Below are 22742 nucleotides of genomic sequence, written 5' to 3'. Positions count from 1 at the left end.
CTGTAAATACTTTGGGACAGGGAGACTTTGTCTCCTACTGTGTCTGATCCATGCACATCAGATCTGGGCCACCATGAGGTCTGTAAGGACTGAACTAAATTACAGGGTGGCTAATTAATACTAAATGACTGCAATGGTTACAGTTCTGTGGTAGAAGCATAGGAGAATTAAATTTTAGACAGGTGGTTTGGGGATTCTGGTGAACACTGTGTGCTGGGAAGGATAAACTTTTCAAAACAAAGCCGAGTCATGATCCAGAAGAAAGTAGGACAGATGCAGAGCTTGTTTAGTCCATGCAAAGATGCAAAGCCTTGCTAGTCCAAATCTTTGCAAGGGGAAGGGGCTACACTTGCAGTAGTCATTCCATTCCCATCCTTAGGGAAATTTTTTATGTGGAAATAGGAAAATACAATAGCTGAGGAGCAACAAAAAAAAAGAGATGGTGGGGAAGTTGGATACAGCACAGTTTTTTGGCAAGGAGAAGGAATGGATGCTGAAGCAAGCATGTGTCTTGCCAAGGAGGGGAGGTTTTCAAGAAGATGGCAAGGGCAATTGGATGAGTGACTGCTCCTTGAGGCATGAGGAAAGTTTTTAGAAATAGATCACTGTCCCCTGTTCCTGTACCCCAAAATGACACTTTGGTTCTTCTCTCAGGGTCACTGATTGGTTTGCTGAGCGCGAAACTGCTCTGGCACTTATTCTGTAGGAACAATCTTACCTGCATCTCCACCCAAGAACTGTTGTTCTTTGCCATAGCAACTTTTTATAATAAAAGTCCTTTAGTCCTAAGTTCAGTATTTTTAACTTTTTGTTTCATTGTTTCTCCATGGAAAAGGTGTGATGACCACATAGAGTGCATAAAGGTAATTTACATTTACGTCTCAGTGTTGATGATACATCTCATGTTTTGGTCTTACACAACTGATCTTGTTTTTACATCCAAATGTTCTGCCTCATTATGTGGAGTGCTGTACCCAGTCCTGGGCTCCTCAACAGAAAACAAACTACTGAGGAGGCCACAAAGATGATCTAGAGCATCTGTGTATGAGGAAAGAGTGTCAGAGCTGAGCCTCTTTAGTTTGTGAAAGAGTGAGGGGGGAATCTCATTGATGCATATAAATATCTCCAAGGATGCCAAGAGGATGGTGCTAGACTCCTCTCAGTGGTGCCTAGTGACAGGACAAGGAGCAACAGGCATGAACCAAAACGCATGAAATTCACCTCAACATGAGTAAGAACTTCCCATGGAGGGTGGCCAGAGCACTGGAGCAGCTGCCCAGGGAGGGTGTGGAGTCTCCCTCTCTGGAGACAATCCAATCCCACCTGGATGTGTTCCTGCTTCACCTGCTCTGGGTGATCCCTGCCTTGGCAGCTGGGGTTGGATCTGGTGATCTCCAGAGATCTCTTCCAACACAAACGATTCTGTGATTCTGTTATTTTAGGTCGTTTATTTTGTACTGGTAGAGAGGCGAACCTTTTGACTCTTTCCACGCTGCTTTTATATATTAGCCTGGGGAATTTCAAACTTCGGTATAAAAAACTTTCACTAGCTCAGAACACGGCCACCGCGGACAGGCCAGCAGCCCTGGCAGAGCTCCAGGGTGGAGTCAACACGACCGCCCCTCCCGTCGGGACAACCCCGTACCGGCCGCTCCGCCTCCGCGGTAGCGCCGACCCGGAAAGCGTTTGGAGGTCGCGCCGGGAAGATGGCGGCGCCCAGGCGATGAGAGGAGAGCGGCGCAGCAGCCGCGGCCATGAGCGCTGCCCGCCGCTGCTGCCCGCCGCGGGCGCTTGCAGGTACGGCGGAGCCGTAGGGCGAGAGGGCCGGTGTACTGGCAGAGCCGGGGCGGCCCGGCTCTGTGGAGCTGTCCCCGGAACCTGCACGGCCATGCGTGTGCGGGGCGTCCCCCTGTGCCACACTGCGAGGTGTGTCCTCCACACGTGTTTGACTTTGCTGTTGTCCTATGGCAGCTGCTTCCTCTCAGTGCTGCTTTGGCAAGATAATCTTGTCGATAGTATATATAGTAGTGAGATAATACTACATTCTACCATACTCCATCACCAAGGCTGCCTGAGCTCAAGCAGCGTTTGGACAATGCTTTCAAGGTTAGGGTGGTATTGTTGGGGTGTCCTGTGAAGGGCCGGGAATTTAATTCGATGATCCTTGCGGGTCTTCTCCCGCTCAAGATATTCTGTGTAAACGCGTCTTTCTGGAGCTCAGGAATTTGGAAGAAACACCCAAAATTCTTGAGACAGTTTTGGGTCCCTCGGGATAAGAAAGAAAAGGAGGGGTTGGAATGTGTACAGGGAAAGGAACGGAGCTGGGGAAGAGTCTGGAGCACCAGAAGCAGCTGAGGGAGCTGGAGGGCCTCACCCTGAAGAAAAGGAGGCTCAGAGGAACTTCCCGTTCTCCACAATTCCCTTACAGGAGGGTGCAGCCAGGTGGGGGTCAGGCTCTGCTCCCAGGGAACAAGGTTCAGGTTAAGAGGAAGTGGCCACAAGATGTGCCAGGGGAGGTTTATATTGGATGTAAGGCAAAATTTCTTCACTGAAGGGGTGGTCAGGCACTGTCACAAGCTGCCCAGGGCAGTGATAGAGTCACCATCCATGTAAGGGTTTAAAAAACAGTTGGATATAGTACTTAGGGACATGGTTCAGTGGTGGAGCTAGCAGTGCTTGGTTAATATTCAGAATTTATCTTAAAGGTATTTTCCATCTTTAATGATTCCATGATTGTACACTGTCAGGTCTCTCACCTGGCGCAGCAGACATTTTCCCTCACCTGACCCTGATTCCCATTTGTTGGGATCTGTTGTTGGGAGCTGTGTCACAGCTGACAACAGGCACTGTAGTCTTAAGTAGGAGTGAACTCGGTGGCAGAGAAGAAACTGGAATCTATTGCTATATTTTTTTCTTGTTTTCCTTTATAAACAGGATTCTTTGTTTGGCGTCTGAGGAACACTGGCATACCGCAGATAGCGTGCCGGTTTGTGCACCTTCATCATGTGGCCAATGACAGGTTGATTACCTTTCAGTACTTTAACTTTCTGAAACGAATGGTAAGTCAAGGAGTGAATTTATCCCGTGTTTCTTGTTCATCCCATATGATGAGTCAAAATGGAGGTTATAAAGGAGTTGATAAAAGTAATGCTTTTCTTATCAGTGAATCTCAGGTAAATCTAAGCATCTCCATTTCTCACTAAATCAGAGTTAAAGCACTTGGTATCATAAAACGTCTGAGGCTGGAGGAAGCTTTCTCCAGTGCCTTGTGCTGCAAAGTCTCCTTTGCTTGACAGGAGGCTTCTGTGCCCTTGAAATAGGCCACTCATCTCCTGTTGAGAGACATGACATAAAATTATTTTTAAGTCATTATTTATAAAAATGCTAATAAAGTCACAACTTGGCTAGCAGTTGTACAAGTGGTAGATGGAACTCACTTGTGAAGGTGGTGTATTCTGAGTTAATCAGTTTGAGTCAGAATTCCTCAGCTCATTAAGTTAATGGGTTACATTTACAGTGTGCTGTTAGTTTTAGGTATTAAAAGAACTGTTATTGGCATTCAAACCCTTGAAATTGCATCTTCTTCTTTGACCAGTTATATCATATGTAAGTGGATAGTAGTATTTTTTTTTAATTGTGCTGCTGATTTGAAATGTATTCACATTGCTTATTCAGAATTGCAGACCACCTTTCCTCATTGTAATTATTACTGTGTACTTGAAATCAGGATTGGTTGAAAGTTCTGTCTTTCTGTGCTTCTGGTGCTTGAAATATATAGAATATTTCAGGGAAGGATATATGAGGAAGACTCTAAATACTCTTTTTCTTATTCTGTGTTTATTATGTGAGATCTAGAAGAGAGCAAATAACTCTCCTAATTTGTTGTTCAATATATGTTCCTTTCAAATTTTTTGTCTAATTTGAAAAAAAAAGTTTGGCATAAATAATAATAGACTAATGTGGGAGATGATTTTATATCATAGGTGATAGATTGTATTTTTTGGCATATTTTTAATTTTTTTGTTTCTTAAATACGCATAAGTTTAGTACTTATATTTGGAAACTGAAGTTGTATGGGTATTTGTATATTCCTCTGTTTAAAGGTGATTTTTATTTGATCAAAGGTAGGACTCCGTGATCTTGGAGGCCATTCCAACCTTTATTATTCTGTGGAATGGATTAGTTGTAAGTCAAGTTGTATTACCTGGTGGTTTTGAATATGACCAGAGTTTGTTGTTGTAGCTATGGGGGAGGAAGTAAACTTACTCAAATGCAATTCTCCAAGCTTATGTAAACATTGTTGATTCAGCTGTGAATTGTAAAGCTGATTTTGTCATATCTAAGCCAACTTCAGAAACCTTTCTGTGTGTGAAATAAGTGTCTGAAATTCAAACTCAGGTGTGTCATGGAAGTAATTCTCCTAACAAGAATAAAATAGCAATAATATTGTTGGTGTTAATGAAGTGAAATGGACAAATATATTTATCTATTGGTTTTAACATTTCTCATTATATTTAGTATGTAACACAGTGCAACAAAGACCTCAGCCAGCGAGCCAAACCCAAGTCCGATTCAATTGTGTCTCCTTTTCATGAGCTTCAGCAATTGGATCAGGAAAAAAAGGTTGTGCACAAAATAAGCCCAGTTTCACCTGTTCATCAGTCATGGTCTGAGACATCAAGCAGAAATGAGTTGAGAGAAGTGAAATCAGCTGCAGAAACTGAAGACTCAGTCATACCAGTGGGAGGTGAATCCAAAGAAGACAGACGATGGAAAGAAATGAAGCTACGGCTGGATGATTTGCCAGGAATTTTGGCACGCTTGTCCAAAATCAAGCTTACAGGTATTACTGGTAATTTTTTCTCATTTCTCTGCATTCTGCTTGATAGCAGAATTCTTTGGGATCTTACTGGTATGGTTTAGGTTTGCATGTGATTATTCCTACTTTACTGATGCTAAATTGGATAAATTTCATCAAGTATGTGCTAGGAAAATTGTTTATAGCACTATTTAATAGTTTTCCCATTAAATTTGTTCAAAAACAATGAGAGGAGCTTGTATCCTGCTGTCAGCTAGTTTCTGGGAAATAAATAAGTGTTAGTAGACAGACTACAGTGAAACTGGGCAAGGAAGTGAATTTATGAATAATATGTTCAATATTTGAAGTTGTCTTGCTTAAGTTTACCAGTGTTCTGTCTTACATGCCTTTCAATGTAGTACTGCTGGTTGTGAATTTAGCACTGCAAGTCCCAACATAAGATAATCCAAATCGTTTCCTGTATTAGAAAAGAAAATGTTTGAGTCTGACCAATTAAATTTTACAAAAGAAGATCTGATTTACTTTTCAGTCAGTGATAGTGTCTCTTCAGCCCAGCAATTTGTTAAGCAACTGCCTTGCAGCCTTAACTATGTTTTGTCTTGTTCCATTAGTAATACTTAACAACTATAAATTACTCCTTCGCCTATAGGAACAGCTATTAATTACCCCTTTGCCAATAGGTAGTGCTATCTATACTTTTATTTCTGAGGAAGCTCTAATGATTTGGCCAAAGCCTTACATCTTGCCTATGATATTAAGTCCAAGAACAGAAATGTAATTTCCTAAGTCCTTGCCTGGGTGCTCTCCAGTGGGTCAAGTTGACTCCTGATAACAAGACTGTTCTTTGCCATAAAAATTTGTTACAATGAATTTCCTGAAAGCAGTTTACTTTAAAAAACTTTTTTGTCTTGCAGTATATAAGTTTTCATAATTTGTTTTTCTGTGGAAAAATCTTGCTGTATGTGTAGAGTGTATAATGGTAATTTACATTTTCATCTCAGTGTTGATGATACATCTTGTGTTTCGGATTTGGCACAATTGATCTTGTTTGCACATCCAAATATTCTTCCTCATTATTTTTAGAAAGCCTGAGGGCATTTACTTTGTTCCGGTAAAGAGTTTGATGAGATGGAAATATGTGTTTTGATATTATACTATGTCACTAATATATTAGACTTGGAAATTTCCAACTCAGGTTATATAAGGCTCTCATACCACATTCAGCAATTATCAGGATTATTTGCAGCAACTTTGTGGTACATACAGCTTCAATTATTACCTCATCTTTCTTTCTGCATTATACAGGTTTTGCCTTTTTCTCCCCCATGCTGTTCAGTTTTAGTAATGCTTTGCTTCTGTTGGGCTCACCATGGGTAACTTGAAAGTGCTGTGTTAACAATTAGCTCTTTTGGCATATTTTCATTGAGGTGATTTTATTGAAGTGTCTGTTATGTGAAATTGAATGCTGTGCTAGCTGTTGAAGTAGAACTAAATTAAAAAAATGCACTAGATCCAGAAATGAAAACTTACAATGCTATGATTAAGGGATCAGAGAGAGAGAAAATTGGCTATTGTTGAAAACACTTGAAATATCTTTTTTATGTATGCTGATGGGTAAGCTCAGTGCTCGTATCATATCTCAGTGCTACTGGTGCTCCTCAAAATGGGCGTTTCAACAACCTCAGCAAGATGTGAGACTGTCATTTGCAAGATGAACTATTTCATGTGATACTTTTTTATGTGGCCTCAGAGTTGCTGCAAAACTCTTCAACAGTTCCTGGAAACCTCTTTTAACTAGTCAAGCACCACTCTGGATTTAAAATAATGTATAGAAGGCAAACATTAAGGACTTTCATTCCCTTCAGGACTGTTGTTTTTTGAGAGTGACTTTTGAGGTGTAAGCTTAACTGTTAATTTCTGAACAGCAGTACAATTTTTAATCCACCTTGCAAGCCTGTAGGGAAAGGGACTGTGATTTTAGTTTGTCTCTGCTGTGCCTGGAAGAGTTCTTGATCCAAGGTAAGCGTGGTAAACTTTACCTATTGAGAAGGTATAGAGAGATGGAGAAAGAAACTTTACCTCTTTTCTTGCTGTGATCTTTGGTGTGTAGATTTTTTAGAAGTGGAAAGTGTAAAAGTAAGTTGGATGACGAGGACTTTGTAGGAGAGGAGTTCTATTGTTGGTCTTCATTTGTCATAGGATAGTGTAGGAGATAAGCAGGAATAATACTGTGTGCAATATGTGGAGCAAGGAAAAATTTTTCCAACTTGTGTAGTCATTTAGACAAATTATATATTCTGTGAAGACTGTGATGTTGTAGTTCTTTGATTTTATTTTTTTAAAGAAGAATAAATTCTCTGAGGTCAGTTTTTAAGTTGCAAATGTCATACAACTCCATTCCTTTCGCCCATGAAGTTCTGATAGATCTCATATCATGTGTGGGTTTTTTGGCAGACGCTTTGTTTATACTTTTAGAAATAACAAAAAAAGCAACTCTGCATGATGCTAAAATTGGACTTCCTTATGCACTGTTCTTTTCCTGCTGCTGCTGGAAAGAGATTTTTTGTTTGTAGTATGAACTGTACTTCACCTTGAAAAGGAAATGAGTTTTGCTATTTCCATACCCTCCTGCTTCATGTAAACTGCAGCTTTTGTGACTCTGCCATTAGAAGCTCTGTCTTAAATTAAAAAAAAATAAAAAATAATAGATTTTTGTTTATATTCTTTTGCCATAGAAAATAATTAGGGAACTTTTAATTAAATGTCACATAATCTACATTTTTGGGTTCAATTTCCATCCATTCCCATCTCTGTGGTGTTTTATGTTGGCTGCTCTCTGAACAGCTGTATCCTACCATCCAGGCACTTGGAAAGCTAAAACATCTTGTCTGATAGGTTGTCAGAATTATAAATGCATAGTTTTCAACTTGATCCTAAAGTTGATGTGTAACTGAAAATAGGAGAGAGACAAGGGAAAGTATGGGAATAGGACAAAATTCTAGTGATTTCTAATGTGCACACACATTAGGAATTTCAGGTTGTCTTGTCTTCATAAATTTATCTTCAAGTTTAGATTTAAGTAATGTTTTCTCCAGGGATTACTGATGAAAACTCAGATGAACTATATGTAAAATGACAGGAAAACCAAAATTCAATTTTTAGTTTGGGCAAACTGATGATAGTATGATATGAATAATGCTGAGTGTTCCCTTAGATAATGCTCTAGGGTTTGTGAACATTTCCTTGTTGTTGCTCCTGTAGCATGTTGGTCTTTCTGTGAGAACAAGCAGCTAAATTGGAACAGGCTGTCCCATCCCTGGAAGTGTTCAAGGCCAGGTTTGACAGGGCTTGGAGCAACCTGGGGTAGTGGAAGGTGTCCCTGCCCATGGCAGGGGGTTGGAAATGGATTATCTTCAATGTCCCTTGCAACCCAAACAGTTCAGTGATTCTGTGATTCTGTCATGTTCAGCACCCTGTGTCTTTAAGAAGAGACGGAGCATGGCACTCAGTGCTCTAGTCCAGTTGACAAGGTGGTGATCAGTTAAAGATTGGACTTGATGATATTGGAGGTCTTTTTCAACCTCCTTGAATCTGTGAGTGCATAGCACCTGTCTGAGAAGTGGATCAACGTGGTGGACAAATATGCTAATTTCTGAGCATTTTCAGCTTTGAAGACTAAACCAGATTTTTTTTTCATATGTCTTGTTATAAGAAAATAATTCTGTTGTGTGTACTAGGAAACAGCTGGAATTTGTTGGATGTATTGCTTCCATATAGATTTTTGTCTGGAATAATGATCCTCTAGCACATACGTGCTGAACTTGAAATCAGAAGCCTGAGATGCTTGTGAACATTCCTGCTTTATCTCTTGTCTGTTGTGTATTGGTGACATGAAGATGATGAAGATCCACTTTTTCATAATGACTCTTGACTCTTACCAAACTGCAACAATGACTAGATAAGGGGCCTATGTTGTGCTTATAGGCTGAAAATCTGGTAACAGCTGCCATAGTAAAAAAATGCATTTGCTTTAGTGGAGTTCCCATATGTTCCTGTTGATTCTGGAATAATAGCATTTATCCTTTAAAAGATAACTTAAATATAGCCAGAGACTTTGACAAAGATTTATTGGTTGTTATTGTTCTGATTATTGCTAGTCTACGTTTATTAACAGTTCTGAATATATTTCATGTACTTGTCAGAGTAGTTCTTCTTTTGTGATTATTAAACCAAGTAACTATTATCAAAGAAGCTAAAGCTGAATAGTGGTAGCTTTCTGGTATGTGGTTTTCCATGCTGCAAGAAAAATAATTGAAAGAAAAATTTTTTTAAATTTTTATCAAGGTATTTTAAAATTGATGGTAAGAAGAGGTTATCTGCTCTGTTTGTAATATTGCACTTGAATTTTGCGTGATTTGATGCAGACTTGTTTCAAATCATTGTCCCAAATTTAAGTTTGCTTCAGTAGCTTGGCCTTTATTAGTGTGCAGGTTATAATCTATATCACAACTTTGATCTGCCCGAACAAACTTGGGTTTACAAAGGACATGTTGGTCAGGTGAGTAGCACTAAATACTGCTGCTGCAGTTGGCTTTCCAGAAACCAAAGTGTGAAAACTCGGGAAGAAATAATTCTTCAGCTTTTGGAAAACTACTTGCCTTTAAGGGCTGTGTAAACTTTTGCAGTAAAACAGTGAAATCGTTTCTTGAAAGAAAGGTACAAATGCATTTGCTTTTCTCCTTCCTTATGTACTGATATATCACCAGTGCAGGGTCTAGAGCAGGACTGATTTGCTTTAGCTTTCTGTGCTTTTATTTTGGCTTGGCTACTTTTTAACAGTAGGTAAACAAAATATGGCATAGTGATTCACATGCTGTAAATACAAAGGATTTATAAAGGCAGAGCACATGGTGATGAAGTGGAAAAAGAATGTAAAGAACGCACTAAACTTTTGGACTGTATTTTTATTCCAGAAACATTATAATTCACTCTTTGTCACCAATCCATTAGCATTTTCTTTTTCATCTACATTGACGTGGGAGACAAATGTCCCCTGTTAATTCTTGTTAAAACAAAATTGTTTTTCAGTAAAAGACTGAAAATAAGACTTAGGCTGAGATCATAATTTTAAATCTTGGCTTCTTTTTGAAGAACGTGTATAATGCCAGCTCCCATCAACAAGTCTTAAAAGAATCAATTCCATCTATTATGCAATAAGGTGATGTTAATTTGGCCCCTAATGCACTAAACTAACAGGGATTAAAAAACAGAGTCAATGTCCTCATTCCCTTGATGTGATCTCAATTAAATACACTTTTCTCCATGAGGGAAGTTGAAGAGTAAATTATTGCTTCGACAGTAAAAGAAAATGAGCTTCCCAATCCAAAGGGAGCATTTTCCTATTTACTGCTAATGCGTTGTATTGGAATATGTGGGTGATGAGGGAAGCAGGGGGATGCCTGGTGTGCAAACCCTGCCCAAACAGGAAAAAATACCTGCTTTTGTGGGATATGAGGGAGAATGTACTGCAGCCTTTTTAAATGAGATCCTGATAAGTCATGCTGAAATGACTGGCTAAAATTAATCTAGAGAAATCAGTGGGAACTTTAATTAATGCTGTAACTGTGCATTGTTAGAATTTCTTTTGGGTCAGGGTAGTGGTAATGTTACACTGACCTAAACTGTTACTGGCACTGTTTGCCAATTCATTCCACCTTTCTTCTTCAGTAAATGAGTTGGTGTTTTCCCATAATAAATTGGTGTAAAGTGCTCTGTAAGATAAGTTTTAATTAAATTCTTGTCTAGAAAGTGAGCATGTGATTTATTATGAAAAAAAAAAAATGAATGTAATCACTCTTGGAAATGCAGATGCTGCTGTTCACTGTCATTTTCAGTGCACTTTTAAAACCTTCTCAGTTATGCAAATGCATTTCGTGTTTTCTTGTGCATTCCTAAGGAGAATTCAGGAGTTTGGAAACTAACACGGTGTTGTATTTGTATCATAAATAAGATCTGGTCTTTCAGAATGATCAGTACCTTCATGTTCATTTGTCTGGGGAGGCAGCAGAATCTGTGGTTCTTAAAGAGCTGCTCAGAAGGGTGACATTCTGTCATAGATTCACTGTATTGTAAAAGCAGCCTGTGAATCCGTAACAGGCTAAATAATTAATACCTATTGTAATATGCATGTTATTATAATATTATTCAGCCATCAATGGATCTTAATACATAGAGAAAAGTTTTGATGAGCAGCAAGTTTTCTCCATTGTGTTTTCAGGATTAAATCCTCAGATTCTTACGTAGGCACAGTTCTTGAATTGAGCACTTTGCATGTGCATCCTTACTGGCAGGTCTCTGGCATGATATTTTGTTTTTCATCTCAAGTAGTGCAGCTTAATAGATGATCCAGGTATTTTCAGTCAGCAAAGATTATTTATTTTCATTTAATTTCAAACCAAAAGGAGACTTTGTAGGAATCAGGAAGATAAGAACATTTTGATGCTTTGATTTAAGGGTGCGGAGGTCTGAAACATGTAACTACATCAGAATATAATTTAAATACTTACTGTTTAATAGCTAAAAATTTCAGATTGTAAGGCTCAGGGTCATGAGCAAGATGTTCTGTAAGTGTGATGATTTTTATAGTATAAGAAATTTGTCGTGTCATACCATTTCTTGCCAAAAGTGAGGTTTTTGAGATGGATTATTTGGCTAGTTATGATATTAGGATTGAAACTTGGGCAATTTTTATTTTAAGGATGTGATTTGCAGTACTGTACTAAAGTTACAATTTTGCATGACAAAACTAAAATGGATTTTTATAAACCCACTCAAATTTTGAGGCCATTAAATGTCATTGGGTCTCTGTGATGATGTGATTGTACTTTCAGCCCGAAATGGGCATGTCGAATAGGAGCAATGGGAAAAGAGATTCTGCAGTGAAATTACTGTAGCTACATGCCCCAGGTCTCTGACTCTGCACTACTTAAGTTCCTGCTAGAATTTGATATTTTTTCTTACTGTTCTTCTTCTGTGTTAGACTTTGCAATGATGTGTAAGTTACTGGAACAAATATTTGTCCTGTGTATGTTGTGTGGGACAGTTTGGTCCTGTAGCAAATCCATTTCAAAATGGGGAATACAGAGACCCAAGTTGTATCTTCACATCTTCTGCTAATGTGCTGCTGCTTTTGGGTTTCTTGTTTCATCTCTGTCAGTTCTCATTTTTGATTTCTTAATGTAGAGTGTTTGTATTAATTGTACCCAATGCCTGGAGCCACTGTGAAACATAAAAATAGCTGAAAGTTAATCTGCACAAGAGTTCTTTCAGGGTTTGAAAGCCATAACTCTAGTGTTATATACAAAAATGGTTTCTTGTTGATACTTTGAACTGTGCTTTCACATGTGTTGCAGCCCTGGTCGTCAGCACCGCATCCGCTGGCTTTGCCATGGCCCCGGTCCCTTTTGAGCTCACCTGCTTCCTGCTTGCCTCCCTTGGAACTGGCCTGGCATCCTGTGCTGCCAACTCCATCAATCAGGTCAGTCCAGCTCTTCATCTGTACAGCAAACTGGTGTTGTCCTGATGGCCTGGAGTGCCATGCCTTCAGCTGCTGCCTGAGCTCTGAGCTGCTAAAACTGACACCACGAAAGTAATGTATGCCTGAGAATTTAAGTGGAGTTGCTAGGCACACTGTATTTATATAGAATGGAGTTGATGAGGTTTTAAGCCTCCCAATAATAATGTTTATCTTGGTAACACCCAAGCCTGGGTCCCTGGAAATGACAGCAGGAACTGGGTAATTGGAGTGTAAGAATAGCCAGTGGGGCTCCAGCCTTATGGGCTGGATTCTTTGGTTGTGTTATTGTATGACCTTGTTGGATCTATCTTAAGAGTGTCTCAGATCCACTGTAACATCTTAAAATATCTGTAGTGGGACATCAGTGGGATTTTGTCTAGGCTGGGATTATGGTCATCTGCATATCTGCAGAATGTACTGAGAACCTCTATGATATGGAGGTTGTTTCCTGCCAGAGATGTTCCAGGTGCCTGAACTTGAGCTTCCCTGCATGTGTCAACATGCCTGTGGAGCTTGATGCTAATCTTGGCTCTCCTGCACTCAGTTGTTAAGTACAGTGGCTTGGCTTTTGGGCTCTCCCTACCTCCCAAAGGAAAACCTAACTAGTAGGTAATAACACTTGTAGATGCTGAATGGAGTTTCAAAGTGCAGTAGCCATGGTCACTTTCAGTTGTAAATGTGGCCTGGAAAAAGAAGGAGCAGCCCCAGTGCCACATTTGACAGCACTTTATGGTTTCAGCAATCACTTGTGAGTCCTGGGATTCCAATAGTGGAGGTTTCCTATGATCCACACCCTGGAGTCAACTTGGTTGAGTTGGGCTCTTTGATGTTTACACCTTGTAACACCTCAGTTGTAGGTACGTGATGTGTTTTTCGGGGTTACACGCATTTTTCTCAGCCTAAAGTCAGTCTTATTTACTGTTTTAGTGTTTATTTCACTGAGCTTAAAACTGGGCAGGCAGCTCTGTTTCCTCTGCAAAATGGGAAGGATGATGCATGATTTTTAATTGCTTGGAAATGTTTAGGTAGCCTGCCTAACTTGGAAACACACAGCCTTGAAAAATAATTTTAAATAAGTCACGCTATTTTCCGAAGAATACATTTAGTTATCATATACATATTTTTTACACAAAGGCTGAGTAGAAAGGCTGTCATAACTAAGGTGAAGTTTTGCTGGGTTTTGATATAATTTGAAATGCACTTTTTTCTTCCCTTTTTTCCATTACTACCTTTTTAATATTAAAAATTAAATTTATGGGTTATCTTTTGAAATATTTATTGTCATATGTACCTCCACTTTTGATGTAGATACTACTGGACTAAGATAATTAATGATTGCTTATTTAGAGACTCCTGTGCAACTTGTCTTGAGATTTTGCTAGATCTTCTGAGAGGTGACATTCACACACAAATAACTGGTTTTCTTTGTCTTCAGCTTCCATGTATTGCTCATTCTATTTTGTTCCTTTAAAAAGAGTTTAAAAAGTAGGCACTTTTTAAACTCTTGGAAGCCAGCTTTTAAACTCTTTAATTACTTAGGAGTCATTCTGTGCTGTAATTTGGAATTGGACACTTGGGATAGGAAAGGGGAGTTAGGAGGAGTGCAGGAACTTTGTGCTGGGGCTTGTAATTCACTCTTCACTCACTGCAAGTTACTCCAGCCTGATGGTGTGTCAAACTGTCTTCAGAATTTCAACTGAATACTTTAAATTTTTACACTCGCTCATGTTGAGCCACTTGCCTGTGTAGAGAGACCTTAAAAGGCAGATTACTCCTACCATAAAAAATAAAGGAGCAGAGTTGGTAAGGAAGGAAAAGAAAAGAGCTCTGGTTGGTGCAGAGATCTGTTGTTTATCAATGGATCCTTTCAGTCAATGAGTGTCCTTTTCCCAGTGTTACTGTCTGAATTGACTGGGAATTTAATTTTCCATAAATACTTAAAGCTTGGATAATCCATCTTGACCATTGGGAAGGAGCACATTTGACTTGGAACTTCCTTTATTGCTACTTTTCTCTGTCCATTGCTCCCCATATGCATCTACTTCTCTGGCAGCTCATGACTCATTTTTCCCCTGTTGCTCCTTGCTATCCCTTAAAGACATTTTTATATGATGACTGTCTTTCTGCTTCCCATATTGCTATAAATCTGTACATCTTTAAGGGCAACTCATCTTTCCCACTCCTCATTTCCCTGATAAATCTATGTGTACAATTTACAGCCCCCCTACATGTCATGGGAAGGTGAAGTGTGAATTCTGTAAGATTCTTCCGTATGATTTAGGACAGGATGTGAGGAGCCTGGTCCTGTGAAAATGTAATAAAGATTCTGTAAAATTCATGGAAGTATTGATAGAAACTTGTAACTGGTCATGTTCTGAGGTTTGAGGGGTTTTTCTGTCCTTTTTTTTTTTTTTTTTTTTCCTTCTCTCAACTACTTGATTTCAGCAATCTCATAGGAGCTGAGATGGTTTTACCCACAGTGTAATTAAATTGAATTAAACTGAATTAACTATTTAAGTTGACTTAAGTCCTGGGGCAGGAGCCAGGCTTGTCCTAAGTTGTACACAGACACCAAAACATTGTATTTTATTTCTTTATAAAGTTGGCCTAAAGCAATCTTCTTTTCAGATGGTTGTATGTCATACTTTAAACTTTTTTTTTCCTGGCTGCAAGAACCAGAAAGTTTCAAAAATGTGCTTTAATGGAGATTGTCATTGTGCTTTCACTGTTTCTAACGAGAAAGCAATAAAAAAACACCTGGTTCAAATTGATGACTTTGTATTTTTTCATTGTTTATAGAAATACAGTCTGGATGGGTATGTGTTTAGAAAAAAGTTTCACAATGCACAAATTCTAAATTCTAGCAGTGCTTTCCAAGGCAAATAGAACTCACTTTGATGGTGATTCTGTGACGTTGGACAATGATTTCTAAGGAACTTGTGACTTAACTGTTCTGTGACTTGAGAGTGAAAAAGTCATATTGGAAAATACAGACAAAAAATACAAAAGGGATATGTGGTGCCTGCAGTATGGCAAGGTCATTCTAGAAACATTTGTTTAGAAAGTGTCAAGAAAAGTATCTTGGAAGAATTTTTAGAGACAAAAGTTTTAGAGAAACAGACTTGGGCTGGTGGAAAATGTTACAAATTCTGGGGATCTGGATAAATATCAGAGGTCCTTGGGTTTTCCTGTGGAATGTGTTGGGTCTGTGGGCTGTGAGAGAGGAAACTCCTACTACGGGAAGGTGCCAGAGAACAGATAGTGTTTTATTTCTCTTGTCCTCCACCAGCGTTTCTGCCTCTGCCTCACTCCTTCCTATCACAATACTTCACAGAGTTGTACCTCACACTTAATCCAGCATTGCAGTGGCTCCCAGAGCCCTGGTTCTCTTCCACTTCACTTAACACCATGTTATATCCTCCGGCCCTTCGGAATTGTACTATAACATGTCACCACTCCTCAGTCCCACCTGCTAAAACAGCTTTTGGCTTTTTTCCCCCTCTTTCTAACAGCATTCTTTCTTTTTTCCATCATTGAAGTAACTTAAAATTATTTTGGACAGGTGTTCTTTATTGGTATTCTGTCTTTTGAAAAAAACATTATTTTACAGTGGGTTTTGAAGAAAAAAAATAAATCTCTTAATGCATTCACAAAGGACTGGATTAAGACACAGTGTGTCTGTAACATTACTAAGATAGCCAAAACCTCCAGAAATATCTCATAAGAAGGGATCAGTCTTGTTAGTTGCAGTTATGGTAAGGAAATGGGAACATATTTTGCGGTTTTGTCTTGTAAACACTGCATATTAATCTTGAATCAAACAAGTAAATGCTTTAGTGTTATTCCTTACAAGTTACAAATAAATTAAGTAAACCCTTGGTTTTTTCATTAGTGAAGGCTAGTTTCCTAACTTCTTTTTTTCCCATACTCCAGGTTCTCTATAGAAAAGGAGTGGGAGAAAATTATATTAAGTTAGTTAATAATTTTTTGCTTTTTCATAGCTCTGTTTTTTGATTATTTTTGAAAGCTCACTCAATCTTCAAGGAGTGGAGGCTTACATTTATATTAGAGAGAAAACATCTAATTTTTGAGATTTCGAAGATAGTTACCTCTGATTTATGGAGAAGGAGATAAAACCAGAAGAGATGTTTACAACACAATACATGGCATTAAAATGTTAGAGGAATCACATGCACATATTATATGTCGAGTACATTCTTCTGTAACTGCAGCATGGTTAAAAAAGTGGGAGAGAACTATAAAGATGAAAGCAGGATGTTTAAAGTGGTTTGAATTTAGTAACTGAGAGATTAAATTATGTGCTTGGGTTTGACTGATGGTACCCTGACAAGGAAGTACGCTGGGCCAAATGTCTTAGCTGAAGTTAGAGAGCTGAAAATGAGGAATACCGTAAATATGTTAAGCAGGATGAGAGAACAAATGTAAGTTAATATTTCTGTCCCTTGAGGGTCTAATCTGATGACTGTCTTTTGCTCTTAAAGTCTCATCTTCTCCTGACAGCGGTGATTCCTTAGAAGTGTAACTGTAAGGAGTGGGAGGGATGGGTTATTGTTAAAATAATGGTCTGAAATACAGGGTTTGAGTTCAGTTACCAGCCCAGAGAACCTGCATGTGATCTTTGGTGTAAGACAAACTATGAAGGTTATTTGGATACTGCATGAGGTTGAATAAAGTAAAAATAGAGAAGCCTTTCCTCCTGTTGTCAGTCTACTTACTGGATTATCCTCATTGAAAAAAGTCTGGTCTTTTATCTGGTCTAAATCTATTGTCTTTTGAGTTTTGAAACTATCGCCCCTTGTCCTGTCACAGCAGGCCTTGCTAAAATGTCTGTCTTCATTTTACAGGTCTTCTTTAAATATTGAAAAACTTAAATTAGCCTTCTCCAGGTGAGTGCCTCCACCTTTCCCAGCCTGTCTCCATAGCACAAGTGCTCCAGCCCTTGGTGCATCGCCATGGCCTCCTCTGGGCTCACTCAGGAGCTCCACATCCTTCTGTACTGGAACCCCAGAGCTGGAGACAGCTTGGCAGGTGGTATCTCACCTGAGCAGAGCAGAAGGGCAGAATCCCCCCCTTGACCTGCTGGGAAAAAAAAAAAAAAAAAAATTAAGAATTTTGTTACAGGGAAAAATCCCACCACCCCAATGATTAAAGTAATACACAGAAAGTGGTGGCTAGTGATAAATGCCTAGGCTATTGATGAAATGGAAAATTAAAATAGCATGATTCTGGTAGTCCCTCTGTCCCCTTTCTCTTAAATCCCAGTAAAGAAATTCAACACAAAGGAGAACAGCAATAGTTCTGTACCCCAAATCTAATCTAGCTGTGTTTTTGGTGTTATCTCCATACCAAACTTCTCCTACCAAAGAAATATTTTATTGAATGTCCATGGGGTGGGAACTTTCTATTCTGATGCTAATGTTATTAATAGGCGCTACTCCAAGTTGGAGGAGCTGACCTCTATCAGATCATGCAGCCCACTTCCACTCAGTACTGGAGGTTTTTGCTAAGTAAACTCCTCAAAGTTCTTTCTTGCCCACTTTTGAGATCTCTGAAATTTTGTTTTGCTCCTTTCCCTCACAGATAACTGCACTGTCATGTTGGAATGAGAGAACTCATTTCAAATGCCAATGAGGTTTGCTCCATACAGTGTATGTAAAAATGATATAGTTGAATGATTGAAGTGATTTAGAAATAGTTTAAAATTACTTTCCAAGGTTTTGGCTTTGCAGATCAGAATAATTCATGCCCAGCTAATAGCACTTTTCCCCTCCTACCTCTGGAATGATCCTACTGGCAGGTGCTTTCCCTTTTCCTGGGAATAGCAAGTGTCAATCAGCTCAGTCAGGCCACACTTCCATTTGCTTATTTGGGTCACACCTGATGTATCTCTGTCTCTCTCTGAAGTCCCTTTGTTTTGACTGAACTGATCGCCTTCAGCAGCTGCCTGGTCTTTCATCTGCCCCCCACCCCATTCCTGCCAGTGATCAAACAACTGGCAGGAGGGGCTACATTTGACCCACAACTGAAGCTTGATAAAGGGCCTCAGAAAAATAATAACAAATTAATGCATATCATTGTTGAAATAAATTCTCTTTGCTTACATGCGTATTGTGCGAGTATGGTAGGCAGAGTCGTAAACTGAATGGATTCACATAACCCTTAGGACTTATACCCCAGTCACCACTGTGATGTTCAGCAAAGACAATGAAAATGCGTATAATGACACCTTTGTTACTACTTTCCTGCCCTCTGTGGCTTTCACTATTAGCATAAAGCTTCAGATTTTAGGGGAGTTAGAGTTAAAATGTTTTGATTTGATTCTTACTCTTGTGTTGCATCTCATGTATATTAAAATCCAACAATGACATAACTGGTGGATAAAAAATGAATTTAATGTTGTGCCCCCCTTTTATGGATCATCCTGCTTCCTGATTTGATAAACACAGTTTTCTGCAGATGCACAAAGTAAACTTGTGCCATTATTAACAGGGCAGACTTGCTTTCTCTCCCTGGTTGCATTGTTGATGAGCAGCTGATCTCCTAAACAAACACCAGCAAGGTGGGAGGGTGGTAAAGGGGAATTTTTAGAAATGTCAGTGTGGAGACTGCAGTCCCCTTTGTCCTGCTGGAACAGAGCAAGGGAAACAGCCTTGTGGTCCTCTGTTTTCTTTCCATCTGAAACTAACTGTTCATCTGCACAGGCACTGGTGATAGACATGGGCTGGGAGTGAACAGATTCCTGTTATTATGCAGTACCAAAGTGATGGACAGGAGCTTTCGGGTGTCAACTTCAGAAGCCCCTTAACTTCTTTGCATACAGAGATCCTTGAGACAATGCATTTGGATGCATCAGGAAGTTTTGTCTCATCAGAACCACACTCACAGGTTCTGTGGAAATACTGGATGCGAGCAAGGTAGGGAGTAAAAAAGAAGTAATTTACCAAGTGATGAATTGTCAGGAATACTTCAATGATGTGGGGTTCCCTTTAGATCCAATGCCAGATTTCCCCTGGAACCCCTGATCACGGGCAGAACAAAGGAATTTCAAAGTGTTGAAATGAGGGAATGTGAAGAGAGGACTAGACAAAAGGGAAAACCAAATACTTAATAAGATTTATCTGGCCTTTTGATCCATAGGGGTATTGCCTTTCTAAGCTCAGAAGAGTGAAAATAATTATTGTTTTTGCCAGCCTTTAAGTACATGTTTTGATATTTCCAAATAGCTGAGAATTCCTTCAGCAGTGCAGGTATTAAATACTAACCTTATTAGATAAGTAATGAAATGTCACTTTCATTTTGTAATTTTAATGGTGCCATATTCAACCTGTTTTAGAAACAGCAATACAGGACCTAGTGTCCTGTGCTGTATGAAAAATTGCAACAATGTGGTGAAGTCCAACTCAGAAGGGTTAAGGAAAATTATTTCCTGGTTCCCTGAAATAGCCTACTGATAACATTTCCTTGGGAGTAGCTCATTGGAACACAAATCCAGAGAATTCTTTCAGTCCCTTTCCTTTTGATTTATTTTAGGGTTCTCTTCAAATTTCCATTGTTAAAAAATACTACATAAATGCCATGAGTTCAGATTCTTTGTCATCTTAGCATTGGAAAGGATTTGCAGTAAAACTTAGTGAAAGTTCCCTTGCTTTAGTTTTCCATGACTGTTGTCTCTGTTAAGATAAAGTTTCATTCTTCTTTGACTTTTAACTTTGTTCCACACTCTGGTTGTCAACTTCCTGTGAAGAGTTGACCTGACTAGGGGAGAGATGATCGAACTTTGCTTCAGGCCTGGACTGGAGCAAGCACTCAAATGTTCTTATTTGTACGGGCTGCAAGAGTTCCAGTTACCTTGTGCAGCTTTTGACTTATTTTTTCCAAAGCTGCAAGGCTTTACAGGAAGGTGTTGGTTTCTCTGACCTGATCTGCCATGGCCTGGGACAGGCAGGTGTCCCAAGGGAATCATTCCTTTCTCTGCTGTAGCTTGTAATAGAGAGAAGGAAGACAGGATATCTCTAGGATATGAGAAAAGGGAGAGGGAGGGTCTTGGCACACCTTCTCCTGGGAAAGAGTTAAAGAGCAAGGGGCAGTTGCTGGGACTGCTGGAACTGTGAGGTTAAAGAAATGAAACTCTTGTTTTCTAAGGATGTTTCATGTGAAGAAAATCAAAGTGACCATTTCAGTTTTCTGTAGGGGTCTGGTATATACATGGGTAAATGTCTCGGTAGCCTATGCAGTAATTACAGAATCACAGATTCATAGAATATCCTGAATTGGAAGGCACTTATCAGGATCATGGAGTCGTATATAGGTATGTTGGTTTCGCACAGCCTGGTTTTTGGTAGCTGGGGGGCCACAGAGGTGGCTTCAGTGAGAAGCTGCTGGAAGCTTCTACTGTGTCTGGCAGAGCCAATCCCTGATGGCTCTCAAGATGCCATGCTGCTGGCCAAGGCTGAGCCAATTAGGTATGGCGATAACTCCTCTGTGATAACATATTTGAGAAGAAAATCAAAACAAAGTAGGGCACAGATTTTTTTCTAACCAGAGAAGAGGAGGAGGAAGAGGAGGTGAGACCATGTGAGGGAAACAACATGGAGACACCAGGGTCAGTGGAGAAGGAGGGGGAGGAGGTGCTTTAGGCACTGGAGCTGAGATTCCTCTGCAGGGCATGCTGAAGACCATGGTAAAGCAGCTGTGCCCCTGGAGCCCATGGGGATCCATGGGGGATGCAGAGATCCACCCACAGCCCGTGGGGGAGGTGCCCTTGCTGGAGCATGTGGATGCTTGGAGAAGGCTGTGATCCAGTGGAAGACCCAGTGGAGAGGGGCCCCTGTTTCCAGGCTGGAGCAGCCTGCCCTTGGAGCACTGCACCCTGTGGAAGAGTGACCCACTCTGCAGCAGCTGTGGGACAGCTGTTGCCCATGGGGAAATTAATGTTGCAGCAGGTGTGTTAGGACTGCTGTTTGTGAGATTGGACCCACACTGGAGAAGTTCACGGGGAACTGTCTCTCCTGGGAGGGAAGACATGGCCTCACAGGGGAAGGACTCCTATCCCTGAGCAGCTGAAGAACTCGGGTGACCAAACTTTCCATGCCCTGTCTCCCTGTGCTGTCAGTGGGAAGGTGGGAGGAGTTAGGGGACAAAAAGGTGTTTTTAAGGGCTTATTTTACTTCTCATTATCCTCCTCTGACTTTGTTAGTAATAAATTAATTTTATAAATCTTAAGTTGAACCTGTTTTGCCCTTTGCCCTTCATTACATTTGTCTTTCCTCTACCCAGCTGTGGCAGGGGAGGGTGAGTGATTGACTCTTGTGGTTGCCTGGTGATTGGTCAGTGTCAAACTGCAACAACAGGACGCCTTAACAGTCCCATCACCTGAGAGCTTTGTCCAATTCCCCTTGAGCTCTGGCAGCCTTGAGGCTGTGACTATTCTCTGGGGAATCTGTTCAGTGCCTGACCACCCTTTGGAAGAAATACGTTTTCCAAATATCTAACCTAAACTTCCCCTGATTGAGAAAGTGTGACGACACTAGTATAAGGTACTTAATTATTTAAATTCTTCTTTCTTTTGTCACATTGATCCTTTTTTATCTTTGTATGAAATTGCACTGTACTTTAGCACAGATATCACAGTGTTATAATTATTTTGATTTTTCTTTCAAACTCCATAAATAGTTTATTGGAAAAGCCCTTCTAGGGTTGTCAGGGTGGCAGGTCATGGAGAGCCTGCTAAGGTGCTCTCTGACAGAAGGGATGCACCAGTGGGTGTGTTTCATTCCAGTTTGGAAAACTCCCTGTCATATGCAATACCAGTTGTCTGCTCCTGAACCAGTGCTCATTTAAACATTTTTGAAGGCACTGTAATAGGTCTTTGAAGCAGAGTGTGTGGGTTACAGCAGATACAGGTGACAGAAGCCTTCCCTTCATGACTGTGGTGGTAGCACTGAATTTTCTTATTTATTATCTGAATTTTAGTAGTGTCTTGAGAGTCTGATGGTTTTCCAGCATAAGAAGGTAATGATGTGTCCTGCAGGGTTTGCAGTGTGGGAAGTTATAGTGTGAAAGTATGTGGGTTTGCCTCTAAAAACCAAAGCACTTCTGCAAGTCACACACTTCAGTTTTTCAGGGGAGCATAGAGAGAATATTCAAAACTGAGTTGATTAGTCTGTAAAAGTCAAAGAAGGTAGTTATTGTTGTGAGAGATACAGACTTGAATGGAAACAAGCTGCTTTAAATAGGTAAAAACTCAAGGACCATCCATCTTTCTGGACATGACTTAACTAAACCTTGGAAGTGCTGCAGGAAGTATTAAGGTTTGTCAAAGGTTGT

At 39.9% G+C, this 22742-nt stretch overlaps 1 protein-coding gene across 3 annotated transcripts in view; it reads left to right on the top strand.

Annotated features, from left to right (window-relative positions):
• The first annotated feature begins 1676 nt into the window (after nucleotides 1–1676).
• COX10 (cytochrome c oxidase assembly factor heme A:farnesyltransferase COX10) overlaps nucleotides 1677–22742 on the top strand; it is a 112463-nt gene continuing 91397 nt past the window's right edge. Inside the window, exons 1-4 of one of the 3 annotated variants that reach the window (XM_014259691.2) lie at nucleotides 1677–1797; nucleotides 2935–3059; nucleotides 4597–4843; nucleotides 12232–12356. In XM_014259691.2, coding sequence (XP_014115166.1) covers nucleotides 1755–1797; nucleotides 2935–3059; nucleotides 4597–4843; nucleotides 12232–12356 — 540 coding nt within the window. In that variant the 5' untranslated portion in view covers nucleotides 1677–1754. Of the gene's footprint in view, nucleotides 1798–1968; nucleotides 2107–2934; nucleotides 3060–4518; nucleotides 4844–12231; nucleotides 12357–22742 lie in introns of those variants that run through there. The other 2 variants (XM_005530959.3, XM_088065482.1) reach the window with 2 other exon arrangements.

The sequence above is a fragment of the Pseudopodoces humilis genome, chromosome 21, assembly GCF_049639895.1.
Source record: "Pseudopodoces humilis isolate 2021_Gansu_Grassland_sample_001 chromosome 21, ASM4963989v1, whole genome shotgun sequence".
Taxonomy (NCBI): domain Eukaryota; kingdom Metazoa; phylum Chordata; class Aves; order Passeriformes; family Paridae; genus Pseudopodoces; species Pseudopodoces humilis.
Note: the sequence above shows the minus strand (reverse complement) of the source record. Positions and strands in the feature narration are given on the sequence as shown.